General features: G+C 39.4%; 1 protein-coding gene across 6 annotated transcripts in view; it reads left to right on the forward strand.

The window, feature by feature from the left end:
* Nucleotides 1-12,986, forward strand: part of celf3a (cugbp, Elav-like family member 3a) — a 36,388-nt gene extending 23,402 nt beyond the window's left edge. Inside the window, exons 5-16 of one of the 6 annotated variants that reach the window (XR_013795044.1) lie at nt 654-779; nt 3,558-3,637; nt 3,862-4,005; nt 5,308-5,412; nt 6,042-6,186; nt 6,306-6,446; nt 7,490-7,549; nt 8,198-8,302; nt 8,576-8,719; nt 10,279-10,415; nt 10,688-10,787; nt 11,833-12,986. Coding sequence is in view for 4 of the 6 variants with exons in the window: in XM_079590655.1 (XP_079446781.1) it covers nt 654-779; nt 3,558-3,637; nt 3,862-4,005; nt 5,308-5,412; nt 6,042-6,186; nt 6,306-6,446; nt 7,490-7,549; nt 8,198-8,302; nt 8,576-8,719; nt 10,279-10,406 (1,178 nt within the window). In the remaining 2 variants the exon portion in view is untranslated. Of the gene's footprint in view, nt 1-653; nt 780-3,557; nt 3,638-3,861; nt 4,006-5,307; nt 5,413-6,041; nt 6,187-6,305; nt 6,447-7,489; nt 7,550-8,197; nt 8,303-8,575; nt 8,720-8,865; nt 9,021-10,278; nt 10,416-10,687; nt 11,660-11,832 lie in introns of those variants that run through there. The other 5 variants (XR_013795045.1, XM_079590655.1, XM_079590656.1 and 2 more) reach the window with 5 other exon arrangements.
* Nucleotides 12,987-13,543: the final 557 nt, after the last annotated feature.

The raw sequence follows: 13,543 nt of genomic DNA on the forward strand, positions 1-13,543 counted from the left end.
CACACACACACACACACACTGGATTTGCATGATTTTCATTTTACTTTGACATGATTTTTATACCGTACAAACAGAATATTTTATCCCCTACCCCTAAACCTAGCCATCACAGAAAACTAAAAAAACATCACTTAGTATGATTCATAAGCTGTTTTCCTCATGGGGACCAAAAAATGTCCGCACAAGGATTTTTGATTTTGTCATCTGTTTACCAGGGCTAACTATCTAACTATCTATCTACTCTCACTATATCTAAGTAGACACACAACAAAAAATGTGTTAATAAATAAAGAATTCAACATTTTAAACCCATTAAATGGATGTGGAATGAGTACAGACTGATTTAATAATCTCTTATTGGATATAAACGTCAACACAATCCAAATTACAATGCAAATGGTTCTTTCATTTTAATCCTGCATTAATACACACAGAAAACATGGGCTAGTGCCACTGTGTTGGTCAGCAAGTGACAGTCCTCTAGGGCCCTCTAGTGGCCAATGAAGTTATCAGAACATGAAACTCACTAGCATCGAGTGACAAATATTGCCTGAGATCAGTTGATGGTTATTACCACTTTAATGATACATAACCTTACACAGCCATTTGTCTAGTATATGTATACTTATCATGATCTGTCTTTCTGTATGTAGACAGGAAGCTGTTTGTGGGGATGTTGGGGAAACAGCTGTCAGACACCGATGTCAGAAAAATGTTTGAGCCTTTCGGGAGTATAGAGGAGTGCACAGTACTCAGAGGGCCTGACGGAGCCAGCAAAGGTGTGCAAGCCACATTCAAATACATGCACTTCATCCTTCCCCTGCAAGGAATAGGGTGTATTATTCATAAGGCTTAAATTCTGACAAATATTTAGTTGTCTTTGACTTAAAGGCTCTTTCAGTAAGATTGCAGGCAAGAAACCACGTCTGTACCAGCATTGTAGTAATACAAGTCAATACAAGTCACCTTTATTTATATAGCGCTTCATACAATACAGATTTTTTCAAAGCAGCTTTACAGTGATAACTGGAAAATTATGCATTGCGGCTGTTGTTCAGTTCAGTGTTGATTCAGTTCTGTTGTAAAGATCAGCAATTATTTAATTAAAGCAGTTCTGCAAAAAAAATAATGTCATTGTCCAGCTCAGTTCAGTTCTCATACAACAGCGTCAGTACAGTCAGATCAATAATATTGTTGAATATTAAGTGTCCCCAACTAAGCAAGCAAGAGGCGAAAGTGGCAAGGAACCCAAATTCCATCAGGTGACAGAATGGAGAAAAAAACTGTGGGAGAAACCAGGCTCAGTCGGGGGGGCAGTTCTCCTCTGGCCAATGAACGAACATGGTGTGATTATGATTCAGGCTGCATCACAACAAGTCAGAATTCAGATCGGGATCAGTAGCATTCAAATATTCATCCAGTTCCTTTTGCTTGAAGATCGATTCATCACGCTGGTATGGAGCCAAAGCTGGCCATAGGGTCTGTGCGGAAGACCTGTCTGGTTCTTGTGGTCTCTGCTGACGATCTGTGCCGATGGCTGTCATGTCGACCATGCCTTCACAGGGGATTGTCTAGTTGACAGGATCTCTGCTGACGTTCAGGGCTGCGTTGTGGTCGTGTCTAGGTGCAGGTCCACCATCTGATCTGGATATGGACCGGATCCGGCTGACTACGGTAACCTCGGGATAAGGATGAGACAGACAGACTAATATTAGCGTAGATGACATTCTTCTTACGATGTAACAAGTACATCGGGTGTTGTAGGAAGTGTTCCCAGTAGACCTAATTTATGCTGCCTAACAATCATTTAACTGATTTGACTTCTAGAAATTGATAATATGTTATATGCCAGGTTAAAGAGATGTGTTTTTTAGTCTACATTTAAACTGACAGAGTGTACACGAACAAGGCTAGGAAGACTATTCCAGAGTTTGGGTGCTAAATAGGAAACGTTTTTTGTGATTTTTATATTCTAGGTATTATCAACTGACCAGAATTTTGAGATCGCAATAGACGTGAAGGACTATAATGCGTTAATAGCTCGCTCAAGTACTGAGGAGCTAGACCATTTAGTTCTTTGTAAGTAATTAGCAAGATTTTAAAATGTATGCAATGTATAATAGGGAGCCAATACATTGTTGACAGAACCAGGCTAATATGGTCATATTCCTGGTTCTAGTAAGAACTCTAGTTGCTGCATTTTGGACCAGCTGGAGTTTGTTTATTAAGAGTGCAGGGCAACCACCCAGTAGAGCATTACAATAATCTAGACTTGAGGTCATGAAATGCATGAACTAACTGTTCCGCACTTGCTCATGTTGTCATTGAGAGTATATGTTGTAATTTAGATATATATTTTAAGATGGAAAAATGTGGTTTTACAGATGCTAGAAATGTGGCTTTCAAATAAAAGATTGGTATCAAAGAGCACACCCAGGTTCCTAACTGACGATGAAGACTTTACAGAGCAGACATCAAGTGTTAGACAGTATTCTATGTTATTACGTGCAGAGGTTTTTGGTCCAGTAATTAGAATTAGAATCTCTGTTCACTGTATCAAATAAATACCTATGGTTGTGTTTATTCTCTGCTAAGCGAGTCAAAAAGTAAGCAGATGTAGCTGTTTTTAAGGCCTTTCTGTATGCAATAACACTTTCCTTCCACGAAATGCGAAATACCTCTAGTTTTGTTTTCTTCCAGCTGAGCTCCATTTTTCGGGCCGCTTTCTTGAGGGCACGAGTGTGCTCGTAATACCATGGAGTCGGACTATTTTCCTTAAGCTTCTTTATGTGCAAAGGAGCAAAAATCCATGTTTAAAGTGCTGGAAAAAAAAAGTGTCAATAGTTTTTGTTGCAACATCGAGTTCTTCTAAGCTATCTGGTATGCCAAGGAGTAGAAACTGATTGGGAAGATTATTTATAAACCAATGTTTAGTGGTAGAAGTGATTATTCTACCATATTTGTAACAGGGAGTTTGTCTTGCAGCCTTGGCTAAATGGAGCATACAGGAGACTAGATAATGATCTGAGATGTCATAGCTCTGCTGCAGAATTTCAACGCCATCACCATCGATTCCATGTGACAATGTTAGATCTAAACTATGATTACGACAATGAGTGGGTCTCGACACGTGTTGTCTAACTCCAATAGAGTTAAGAATGTCTGTAAATGCCACTCCTAATGCCCATCCCTAATATAACACTAGTAGGTTTGGAGCAGTGAGTGTTCGGTCATCCACGCATATGTTGGCTAATGAATGATAGTCCAATCGACACAGGCTGTGATTTATAAAGTGATGGATGTGTGTGCTCTGGGTAATTACGTGTGAGTGTGAATGGAACAGATGCACCTGCTGTAGTAAATCATTAACAGATTCACTTATGCTCTTCCATATGTACAGATGTAGGCTTTGGGAAATAATGTGGGCATTTGTACCAATCTCAACTATTTGATTTCATTTGTTTAATTGGATGTTAAAATACTCCCACTTGATGACTTATAAAATGTCAGCCTAATGTATTTGTCGGCTTTGTCTAATGATGTGTTGTGTGTTGCAGGTTGTGCATTTGTAAAATATCAGAGTAATGCAGAAGCACAGGCGGCCATTAGCGCTCTACACGGCAGCCGCACTCTCCCGGTTAGTGTTTCGTTCACAGTCACATTCAGGATTCCTCCCACTATCACACCTACAAGCATAACACAACACATTATGCCATTGTTCATATACTCACTCACTCACTCACTCACTACAGAGTCTTTGTGTTCTGTTTTAACATCACCCACTGCATATTTCACCTAAGGACTTTTTAGTTTCTTTAATTTGATGTTGTTTGAGAATGAGAATTTTCTTTATCCCTTCAGGGTGCATCTTCTAGTCTGGTGGTAAAGTTTGCAGACACAGAGAAGGAGAGAGGAATCAGGCGTATGCAGCAAGTGGCCTCCCAGCTGGGTGTCATTAGTCCCATGAGCCTACACCTGGGCGCCTACAACGCATACACACAGGCAGTAAGCACCAACACCATCTCTTGAGCAGCAAATCAGCATATTAGAATGATTTCTGAAGGATCGTGTGACACTGAAGACTGGAGTAATGGCTGCTAAAAATTTGGCTTTGCCATCACTGGAATAAATTATATTTTATAATATATCAAAACTTAATTTTAGATCAAATAAATGTAGCCTTGGTGAGCATAAGAGACTTGAAAAACATTTTTAAAAATCTTACCGAACTTACCCAAACAGTAGTGCATATTAAGGCTGGAATACACTACATGACTTTTGCTCAGAATTTTGCCCTGATTTACAGTCTAGATGAGCCGACAATAGTTGCCGAAAGTCTGCGCCAGTCTGCAGATTTTGGGCAGTCGGAGTTGACAGATTTCATATAAAATTGCATAGTGGGCACAAACTCTGATTTTTAAGCTTCAGACTGTGATTCCATCCACCCGGAGAATATTAAAACACGCTTCATGTTGTGAAGCGATTGTAGAACACATAATGTAGTGTATGACCACGTACACACAGCAGCAGAATACGGTTGTCAGTCCTAACTCCTGTATTTGAGTCCTTAACACAGGTTCACACACAGTTCAGTTATTTACGGGAGAGACAGCTGCATTGTATAACCCAACTCACACCTGTAAATATTCAGGACTCCCGCGCTGTGTGTGAACAGTATCAGACTGGACAATTAGTTGTCCGTCACATCATACAGTTCGAGAGAGCCACTCTGCGCTACACAAACGTGTGTTGCAGGAATTTATGTGTGGTGTTGGGAACTTACAGTGACTGAGAGATCAGGTTTTTTTTTAGATCCAGTCACTGTTCTCCACCGGAGCTGCTCCCATCAGTGTTGTGCGCTCCACTCTCCACCCATATATAAACGCTGCTGTCGGTTAATAAAGATTTGACGGATGAATTCGTGGCTATGACGCTTCTGAAACCGAAGCTGCTCTCTATCTACCAGTGTTGCAATAAAATACAATACAACTACAATAACAAAACAAAAGTAAATTAACAGAACAATTGTAACAAATTAAACTCAGTATATTGCGCAGCTTCTGGTTGTGAAACCGCCGTGATTTAAATTCCCGAAGAAAAAAAGTTCACAGGTGAGAATGTGTTGGTATGTGTTTATATGTATTAACTACTCAATATTACAGGTTTTTGTATCTTTTGGTATGGTATCTTTTTAATGTTGTGTTAGCTGAAGCTTTCTCTTTTTGTATTGTGTTAGTTTAGCAAAAATATCTGCTTAAGTCTATTGCAAATATAGATGTTCACACATGTGTCTAACTACGGTTGCAGACGCACAGTCAACTTGCTCTCGAATATTCACGGACCGGTGTTTTGACCGTTCCAATATGGCAGACGTCTAACCTATGGCGGCCCATAGAAACAGCCACTAATGAGGCATCTATATTTATATATTTATGCATGTTTCTTTGTGAGTTTGTCGTGTTTGAAACAATTTGAAAGTTTGGTAGTCTTTTAGTGTATGATGCCCAGTTTTTCTCTGTAACCAAGTGTATGATGCCTAGTGTTTTAAAATCTGTTTATATTTTAAAATACGTGTTGTGTATTCCAGCCTTACATAAATAAGATTCATACCAAGAGCTTAATGTCCAATGAGGAACCAAATATTTTTGTCAGTGTATTTATGTATTTACATTTTTTTTATCTGTATCTGTCTTTAAACTAAATTCTAAATGATTTGAAATCTTGTTGTCTAATACAATGACTTTCAAACATAAAATGTGGCTTAAGTGCTAAATATTTTTTGGGCCACTGTATGTACCAGGGTGTAGTTGACAGAATACACATTGGGATGGATTGAATTGGGATTAAAGCGATAACTGGAGGTTGTATTAGGTTTGGAACCAAAAATACTTCAATAATTACTTTCTGTTCTACTCACAGGAAGTTTTAATTTAAATGGCTTTGACCTAATAACCCCAGTACAACCCTTGCAGAGGACTCTGCTAAAAGTTTATATGTCATAGTCCTGGATTCACTTTTGTTGTTGTTGTTGTCCTAACCAGCTCGTCCAACAGCAGGCCTTGGTGGCTCAGTCCGCATATCTGTCTCCTGTGGCGACGGTTGCCGCGGTGCAGATGCAACAGTTGGCTGCGCTCAATCCCAGCAGCATCATAGCCACACCCTTAGCTTCAATCACACCCTCCTCAGGTACATGAAAGTCTGCTACAACATCAATATGGTCCTTCACATCTAGCATTTCAAGTTCTTTCCAAATGTTCTTGAATTTGATTGAATTTGTGTATTCATGATCGGTCGTTCTGCTGTAGGTACCAACACTCCTCCAACCATTGCCACACCTGTGCCTGCTCTGCCTCCAATCGTCAACAGTTACCCACAAGTCTCTGCACCACCCAATGGCCAGTCTGCCACTGAAGCCCTCTACACCAATGGTGTCCACCCATATCAGGGTGAGGACCTTCCTCCAGTGTTTATGAGTTTTATAGTGATGCTTTACAATATATAATGTTTATATCATATGTATTTTATATAGACCACAATCATTTATTAGTATGGTGTAGGGACTCCTTTTGCAGCCAATACAGCATCAATTCGTCTTGGGAATGACGGATACAAGTTTCTGACTTGCTCCTTCAAAATACCCCAAAGTGGCTTAAAAATATTTAGATCTGGTAACTATACAGGCCATGTTCAACTTCACTTTCATGTTTATCAAAACATTCTGTCACAAGTCTTGCTGTGTGTATTGGTGCATTATCATGCTGATACAAGGCACACCCTTCATGGTACAATGTTTGAACCATTAGGTGCACATGGTCCTCCAGAATGCTTCGGTAGTCCTTGTCAAAGTGCCCATCAAACACCGTAGGGAAGGCTGTGATATTGCAGCCCAAACCAACACTGATCCACCCCTGTGCTTTACACAACAGTCCGGATGTTAAGCCTCTTTGGGGCTTCTCCATACCGTAACTCCCACGGATGTGGGAAAGACTGTGAAGGTGGACTCATTAGAGAACAATACATGTTTCACTGTTGGCACCAATGAAACTGACATTTGGCATTGGCACGAGTGACCAAAGTTTGGACCCTCTGGAGCTTCCGACGAACAGTTCTGGTGGAAACTGGAGATTTAGTTCTGTAGAGTGTTGGGCAGTTGTGGTTTTATGTTTTTTGGATACAATCAGAGTTAGTACCTGAACATCCCTTTCAGACAGCTTCCTCTTGCATCGACAGTTACTCCTGTTAGATGTGGTTCGTCCTACGTGGTGGTATGCCGACATTACCCTGAATACCATAGCTCTCAATACACCATAAAGACTTGCTGTCCTGGTCACAGATGAGCCACTCTGATATTTCTCCCATTATGTTGTGTGGATTGCGATATTTTATGAACTATTGTTCTGCTAATCAACCTTCACACTTTGCTCTTATTGTTATACCAATTGTCTCATACTATTCTTCTGTTTGTTTTCAATATTTGCGTATCCTTCAGCTCAGAGCCCTGCATTGGATCCTCTCCAGCAGGCGTATACAGGCATGCAACACTACACGGGTGAGGCTTCTCAACTCCTAATACTCCTTCTGAAGTTTGTCAGCAGTGAAGAATGTGAAATATACAGTATTACTCCCTTTTTCAGGAAACCCCCCAGCTTAGACCAGTTAAAAATTCAAAATCAAAAGCAAGAAGTAAAATACAACCTAATGTTGTTGCAATAAACAAACACTGTTTTCCTATTTTTTTTCATGTTTTCACTAAATTAACACAAGATTTGTTTATTCATATGCATGTTTTTATTTACAGTATATACACCAATCTAACAATAAATATTCATAAACAGCAGTAATTACCTTCATTCTAAATGTTCACTACAACATTTCAAATTATATAAACTGCTACATGTGGACTTCCGTGAACGATAAAGATGTAAATGAATTGCAGAATGAATTAATTTATTGACGTAGATAGTCAAAATAACTGATTCACAGAAATTAATCGAGATTTACAACACTCTCAGTGGTTATTTTTGCTACTGAGATACAACGAAGGACTGCTAATTTAAGGCTTGGCTATTTTTATTGCAAGCAGTTTGTCTTTCTCAAGGTCTTATCTGCTCAAAATAACAAATACAGACTGCAGAATGGCATTTGAAAAGATGACTTTACTCTGGTCTCATGTCTGACCTCATTACTCCACCCACAGCTACATATCCTGCTGCGTATGGATTGGTCGGTCAACCATTTCCACATCAGCCCACTTTAGTTGCCCAGCAACCCCAGCAGCCGCAGCAGCTGCAACAACGAGAAGGTAACAATGTCATTTCCTGTTTCACTGGGTACTATGACCACTGACATCCTGTTTTGATTATTCCCAAGTCTATTATCGAACATATTTCTCAATCTTTGTTCTCCTAATCTCATGCTGTGCCACCAAAAGATTCAAAGCACTATGTTTCTTCCAGAAATCAACACGATTACTTCCTTTTATGATAATTTTTTTTTTTTTTTAACTATGTGGTCTCATGTATTGCATTTCCTTTTTCCTTTTGGCTCATTCCTTCTCTCTGCTTACTCTCTCCAGGACCAGAAGGCTGCAATATCTTTATTTATCATCTGCCTCAGGAGTTCACCGACTCGGAGATGCTGCAGATGTTTCTGCCCTTCGGTAACGTCATCTCAGCCAAGGTGTTCGTTGACCGCGCCACCAATCAGAGCAAATGCTTTGGTGAGTGATTTCCAAAGAGCCATTTAGATGGAATATGTGGAGGGATTAAACACTAAATTAAATGTAAAAATAAATAAATTAAATTATTAAATGTGTCGTGGAATGTTGCAATGAAATACAATTCTCTTTTTCATGTAACATTAAAGGTACAATAAGTGATTTCTGAGAAACGCTGTTGAAAGTGGATCGGACCGAGCACCATGACACACTTGTAGCCAATCAGCAGTAGGGGGCGTGTCCACTCACAAGGGGGGAGGAGAGAGAGTGAGCAAGAGAGGGAGATTTGAAGAAAGACTGTAGAAAGAGAGATGGCTGAGAGACATTACAAAAGAGAAAAGCTCAGAGGAATATCACTGGAAAAAGAAGGGTAAGAGCTTTAGGACCCACGTTAATATTAGAAAAGCTTTCCAGCGCTGGAGAGACTGAAGCGAGAAGGCCTGAAAACGGACGTTTCTGCTCCATACGCGAGTAACATTGGTTTTGCTGTTTCACAGAACCAAGATATGCTGTTGTTGTAATGTTAGCTACAGTAACAGGATATTTTTGAGTGTCATTGTTTGTCTAGAGCTGCTGTGCTTTTGGCGATAACAACAAACTCATGCTTTTATGTACTCTGATGTAGTGTATGTTCATTTTGAATGACATGACATGTTCTTCCTTGTCATTCATTTGTCATGTTCGCTTTTTTTTTTCCATGAAGCATTATTTTGCCTCACTTCTGCTATGATAAAGACATCTGTTCATGCATTTTGGGGGCGGAGCAATGAAGGGAGGTGTGTGTTTGTTTGGGTTGATTTCAAATGTCAACAGCGTTCAACAATGATTCTCAGAAATCACTTCCTCCACCTTTAAAAAGGACATTAAATGCCACCTGAAAAGAAATACGAAATACATGAAATAAAATGATGCAGACAATGTAATTTATCGGAAAATAATGTAATCTATAATTAAATGTTGCCGTCAATAAGCATAATGAAAAGTGAGAACAAATAAATAAATAGGATGTGAAATGTATTAACTTGTGTAACGTGAAGTCACTTGAAATACAACAGAAGATAGATACACCTTGAAATGAAAAACGTCTTTAGGGTGGGGAACAAATTAAATGTGTCATGCCTTGTTTATTTATCTATGCTTACATTTCGATGTACTTTTTGTTTATTTATTGCAACATGACATGACATTTAATTATCAATCTATTTATTTAATTGACCCCCGGTTTCACAGACAAGCCTTAAGCCTGGTCCCAGACTAAAATGCATGTTTGAGCTGTTTTAATAGAAAGGAACTTGCACTGAAATGTCTTAAAATATGTCAGTGCCATTGTTTTGTCTCAAGATGCACACCAGTAATGTTTTTTTCTAAGGCACGTTTATAAAAGCTACTTAAATGCCCTAATTGAACTAAGGCCTAGTCCTGTATATGAAACCAGGCCTTTGTCTGTTAAATCTCTCCACAGCTGTAAGCAGATGTATGCCGTTGAAACGGTTTAAATGCTCATGAACGCTTTTTCATCTTCTGTTTCTTTCTTCTTGCCGGTCACGTCCTTCATGTCGTAGGTTTCGTAAGCTTCGACAACCCGGCGAGCGCTCAGGCTGCCATCCAGGCCATGAACGGCTTTCAGATCGGCATGAAGAGGCTTAAAGTTCAGCTCAAGAGGCCTAAAGACGCCAACCGCCCATACTGAGACGAACAGGTGAGGGAAAGCAGAAAAGATATCAAGCGCCTCTTCTCTAAATCTCTCAGTGTTATGCTTTATAATGTGTGACCAGTTCTAAACTAACAAGTCTAGCCAGAATATGCTGTTTTGATTGATTTATTAAAAGAATTGTAACCTAAATAACTCATCAGCATTAGATCTTAAAAAAACGTAGTCGTAATTAATTTTTACTTTCATTTATTGTTTTTGTGCTGTGTCATTGTTCAAAAAACAATCAAACAAACAAATACAACCTCATCCGCACCAAGGCTGTCCCGTCCAATCATAACTCGTGCGGAGACCACGTCGCTACGGCTACGGTGGCCTAGCAACCAATAAAGCTCCCCCTTCCTCCCACAGCATTGGTTTGTAAGTTGATTGGCCTGTGTTGGTTGCTGTGGCGATATTCCTGCCTGTGATGGTTGCCATTAGCAGTTTTGTTTTTTGGCCCTTTGTCATGTATCCTCCATGCTGAGAGTGCATGGCGGGTTACCGTGGTGACTATGGACTGTGTTTGGTGCGTTGTGACTCTCTCTTTTTGTTTTATAAATACTGATCAATAACTGACACTACATCTGTGATTTACTCTCAACGTAACTCGTAGCTAATGGAGTTACTCCAACTAAATTGATCCTATTGAACTCTAATCAACCAGCTCAATGTGCTACTTTTGGGTGGATTTTGTTTTTGATCAGTCTCCTCTGTGTTTTGTTTGGTCATGACTCTACTTCTTCTACAAAATACTCCCATATGTAGTCTGGTGGTGTTATAGTTACTGTGAATGTGGGGTGGGGGGGGTCTCAGTGTGGTTGTATTTGATTCCAAGAGAGTTTGTGCTAGTGGGTATGCTGTTTCGTGCCAACGAGTGAGCTTGTGTACGTGCTTGCGTGAGTGATGCGAACGATTCGTGCGTGAGAGCAAGAGGTAGGGAACTTCATTCATTCTACCTCTCAAACCTCTCACGCTGAGGTTTGAGGTGACACTTTGTGGTTGTTTTTGGTGAAAAAAGTGACGCATTGTGCCGACCAAAGAACAGCATTCCTCTGTAGGAATTCTGGGTTATTATTTTACAGTCAAGCTACATTCGATCATTGGTTTGAGCACTCAAAAAGACGCAGTTAAGTCACCATCTGAAAAACGATACAGCCCAGAATTCCTATGGTGCATGTTGGAAATTTGTTTGCCTGCCAGAAATGTTTCCCTACTTTAAACACTAACACAGAAAAACACACACTTGCATTAAAAAAAAAAACCCATTCACTGACTCACAACATAGGTTGCATGGAAGTATAGAATGGTAAGCATTAGATAACCTTCCCAAATGCCAACTTTGTGAAACAAGTAGGAGTGTTTTTTTTGCGGATCGATGTGACTTGCTCCTAACTGCTGTTTTCATTTTCTCTCTCTCTCACAGGGAAGAAAGGAGAGGACTAACGGAGTCACTTTTCCTCTGCTGCAAATTACGGGGACCAACAACTTTCGCAAAACTACAGTATAAGACCTACCGAGATTATTTAAACAAATATACATTTAATAATAATAAAGACAGACTTATCGCAGGAGGTGCAGGTTAAATAGAATGATTTACTACCTTAACAGTATACGATATAGGACCAATCAGCAACGCAACGCCACTCACTCTTCTGCTTCACAAGCTGTTGTGCCGTGTGCTTGTGGGTCGTGACCTTTCTGCCCTCGACCCACACATCTACGCCTTGCGCGCGCACACACACACACACATACACATACACACACACAAATGGGACCAACGCTAATATGTCAGTACTACACGAGTTTCTCTTCTGGGTTCAAAGGAACTACGGACTATTAAAGTCTTTCTGCAGCAATCTAAAATATGTATATAGAAATTCCAGGGGACCATGTGTAGACATATCGAAACAGTTGGGAGGGTGGGGCTGGGTCCACGCGATCAGAGCAAAGAATCATGGGTGGTACGGTAGCTAGAGAAGTTTTGGGAGTTTGGAAGGATTTTTGCTCTTGGTCTCTAATCTGAGTCCAGTTATACATAGTTCTTCATCTTTAATTCTTACAGAAACAAATGACCTGTGGTATAGGATGCTGGTCCTATATGGCAATCCTCCCTAAAATGACTGAATATAGTTTATCACAGAGAGGCTGTAGTTCAAGTTTTTTTTTTTTTTTTAGTTTTTTCTTTCTTTTTATGGGAAAAAAAATTGTGGATGATTCGAGAAGGTTCACGAACGTTAAAAATGTATTTCATTGTATATATCATGCTTTTAAAATGAAGGTCAAGATTTAAACATTTGGGATATTATTATTATTATTATTATTATTTAGGGAAAATTATTTCTATCCTTTTTGCAATTAATTTATCAATTTCTTGGAGGGCATTTTTTAAATTATTTATGAAGATAGAGGATCATTGGCACGTTCCGATGAATCCATGTATTTTTAGACATTTTATTTACAGATTTACCATTAATGAACAATCATTATTATTATTATTATTATTATATTTATTTTCTTCAACTGTTGTTTCACAACCTGTCGATAACAAAAAAAAATTTGAATAAAATTTTAAACAATATTTTTTTTGTTTGTGTCTGTGTGTCATTAATGGAATCAATGTATTTGTGGTGGTGGTGGTGGTGGTGGGTGGGGGTGGTGGTGGTGGGTGGGGGTGGGGGTGGGGGGGGGGGGGGGGTGGGGGCTCACATTATGAAAATGTTTTTCTCCAAAAACACGTTGGCCACAATTATTGGTACCACTAGAATTTTTTACGAGTAAAATATCTCTGAAGTATATTCCCATTAATATTTATCTTTTTTTAGCACACCAGGGTGACTAGGAACATGAAAATGTCCAGCCATGACTTCTTGTTTCACAGGAGTTTAAATATGAGGAAACACAAAGGCTCATCCAATCATCACAAAGGCACTTCCCTTAATCATCCATCACAATGAGTAAAACCAAAGAATATAGTTCTGATGTGCATCAAAAGATTGTTGAGCATCACAAAATAGAAAGTGGCTGTAAGAAAATAGCTAAAGAATTGAAAATCCCCATTTTGACCATCAGGGCAATAATTAAGAAGTTCCAATCAACTAAAGATGTTACGAATCTGCCAGGAAGAGAACATGTGT

Source organism: Phoxinus phoxinus, assembly GCF_949152265.1.
Source record: "Phoxinus phoxinus genome assembly, chromosome: 19".
Lineage (NCBI taxonomy): Eukaryota > Metazoa > Chordata > Actinopteri > Cypriniformes > Leuciscidae > Phoxinus > Phoxinus phoxinus.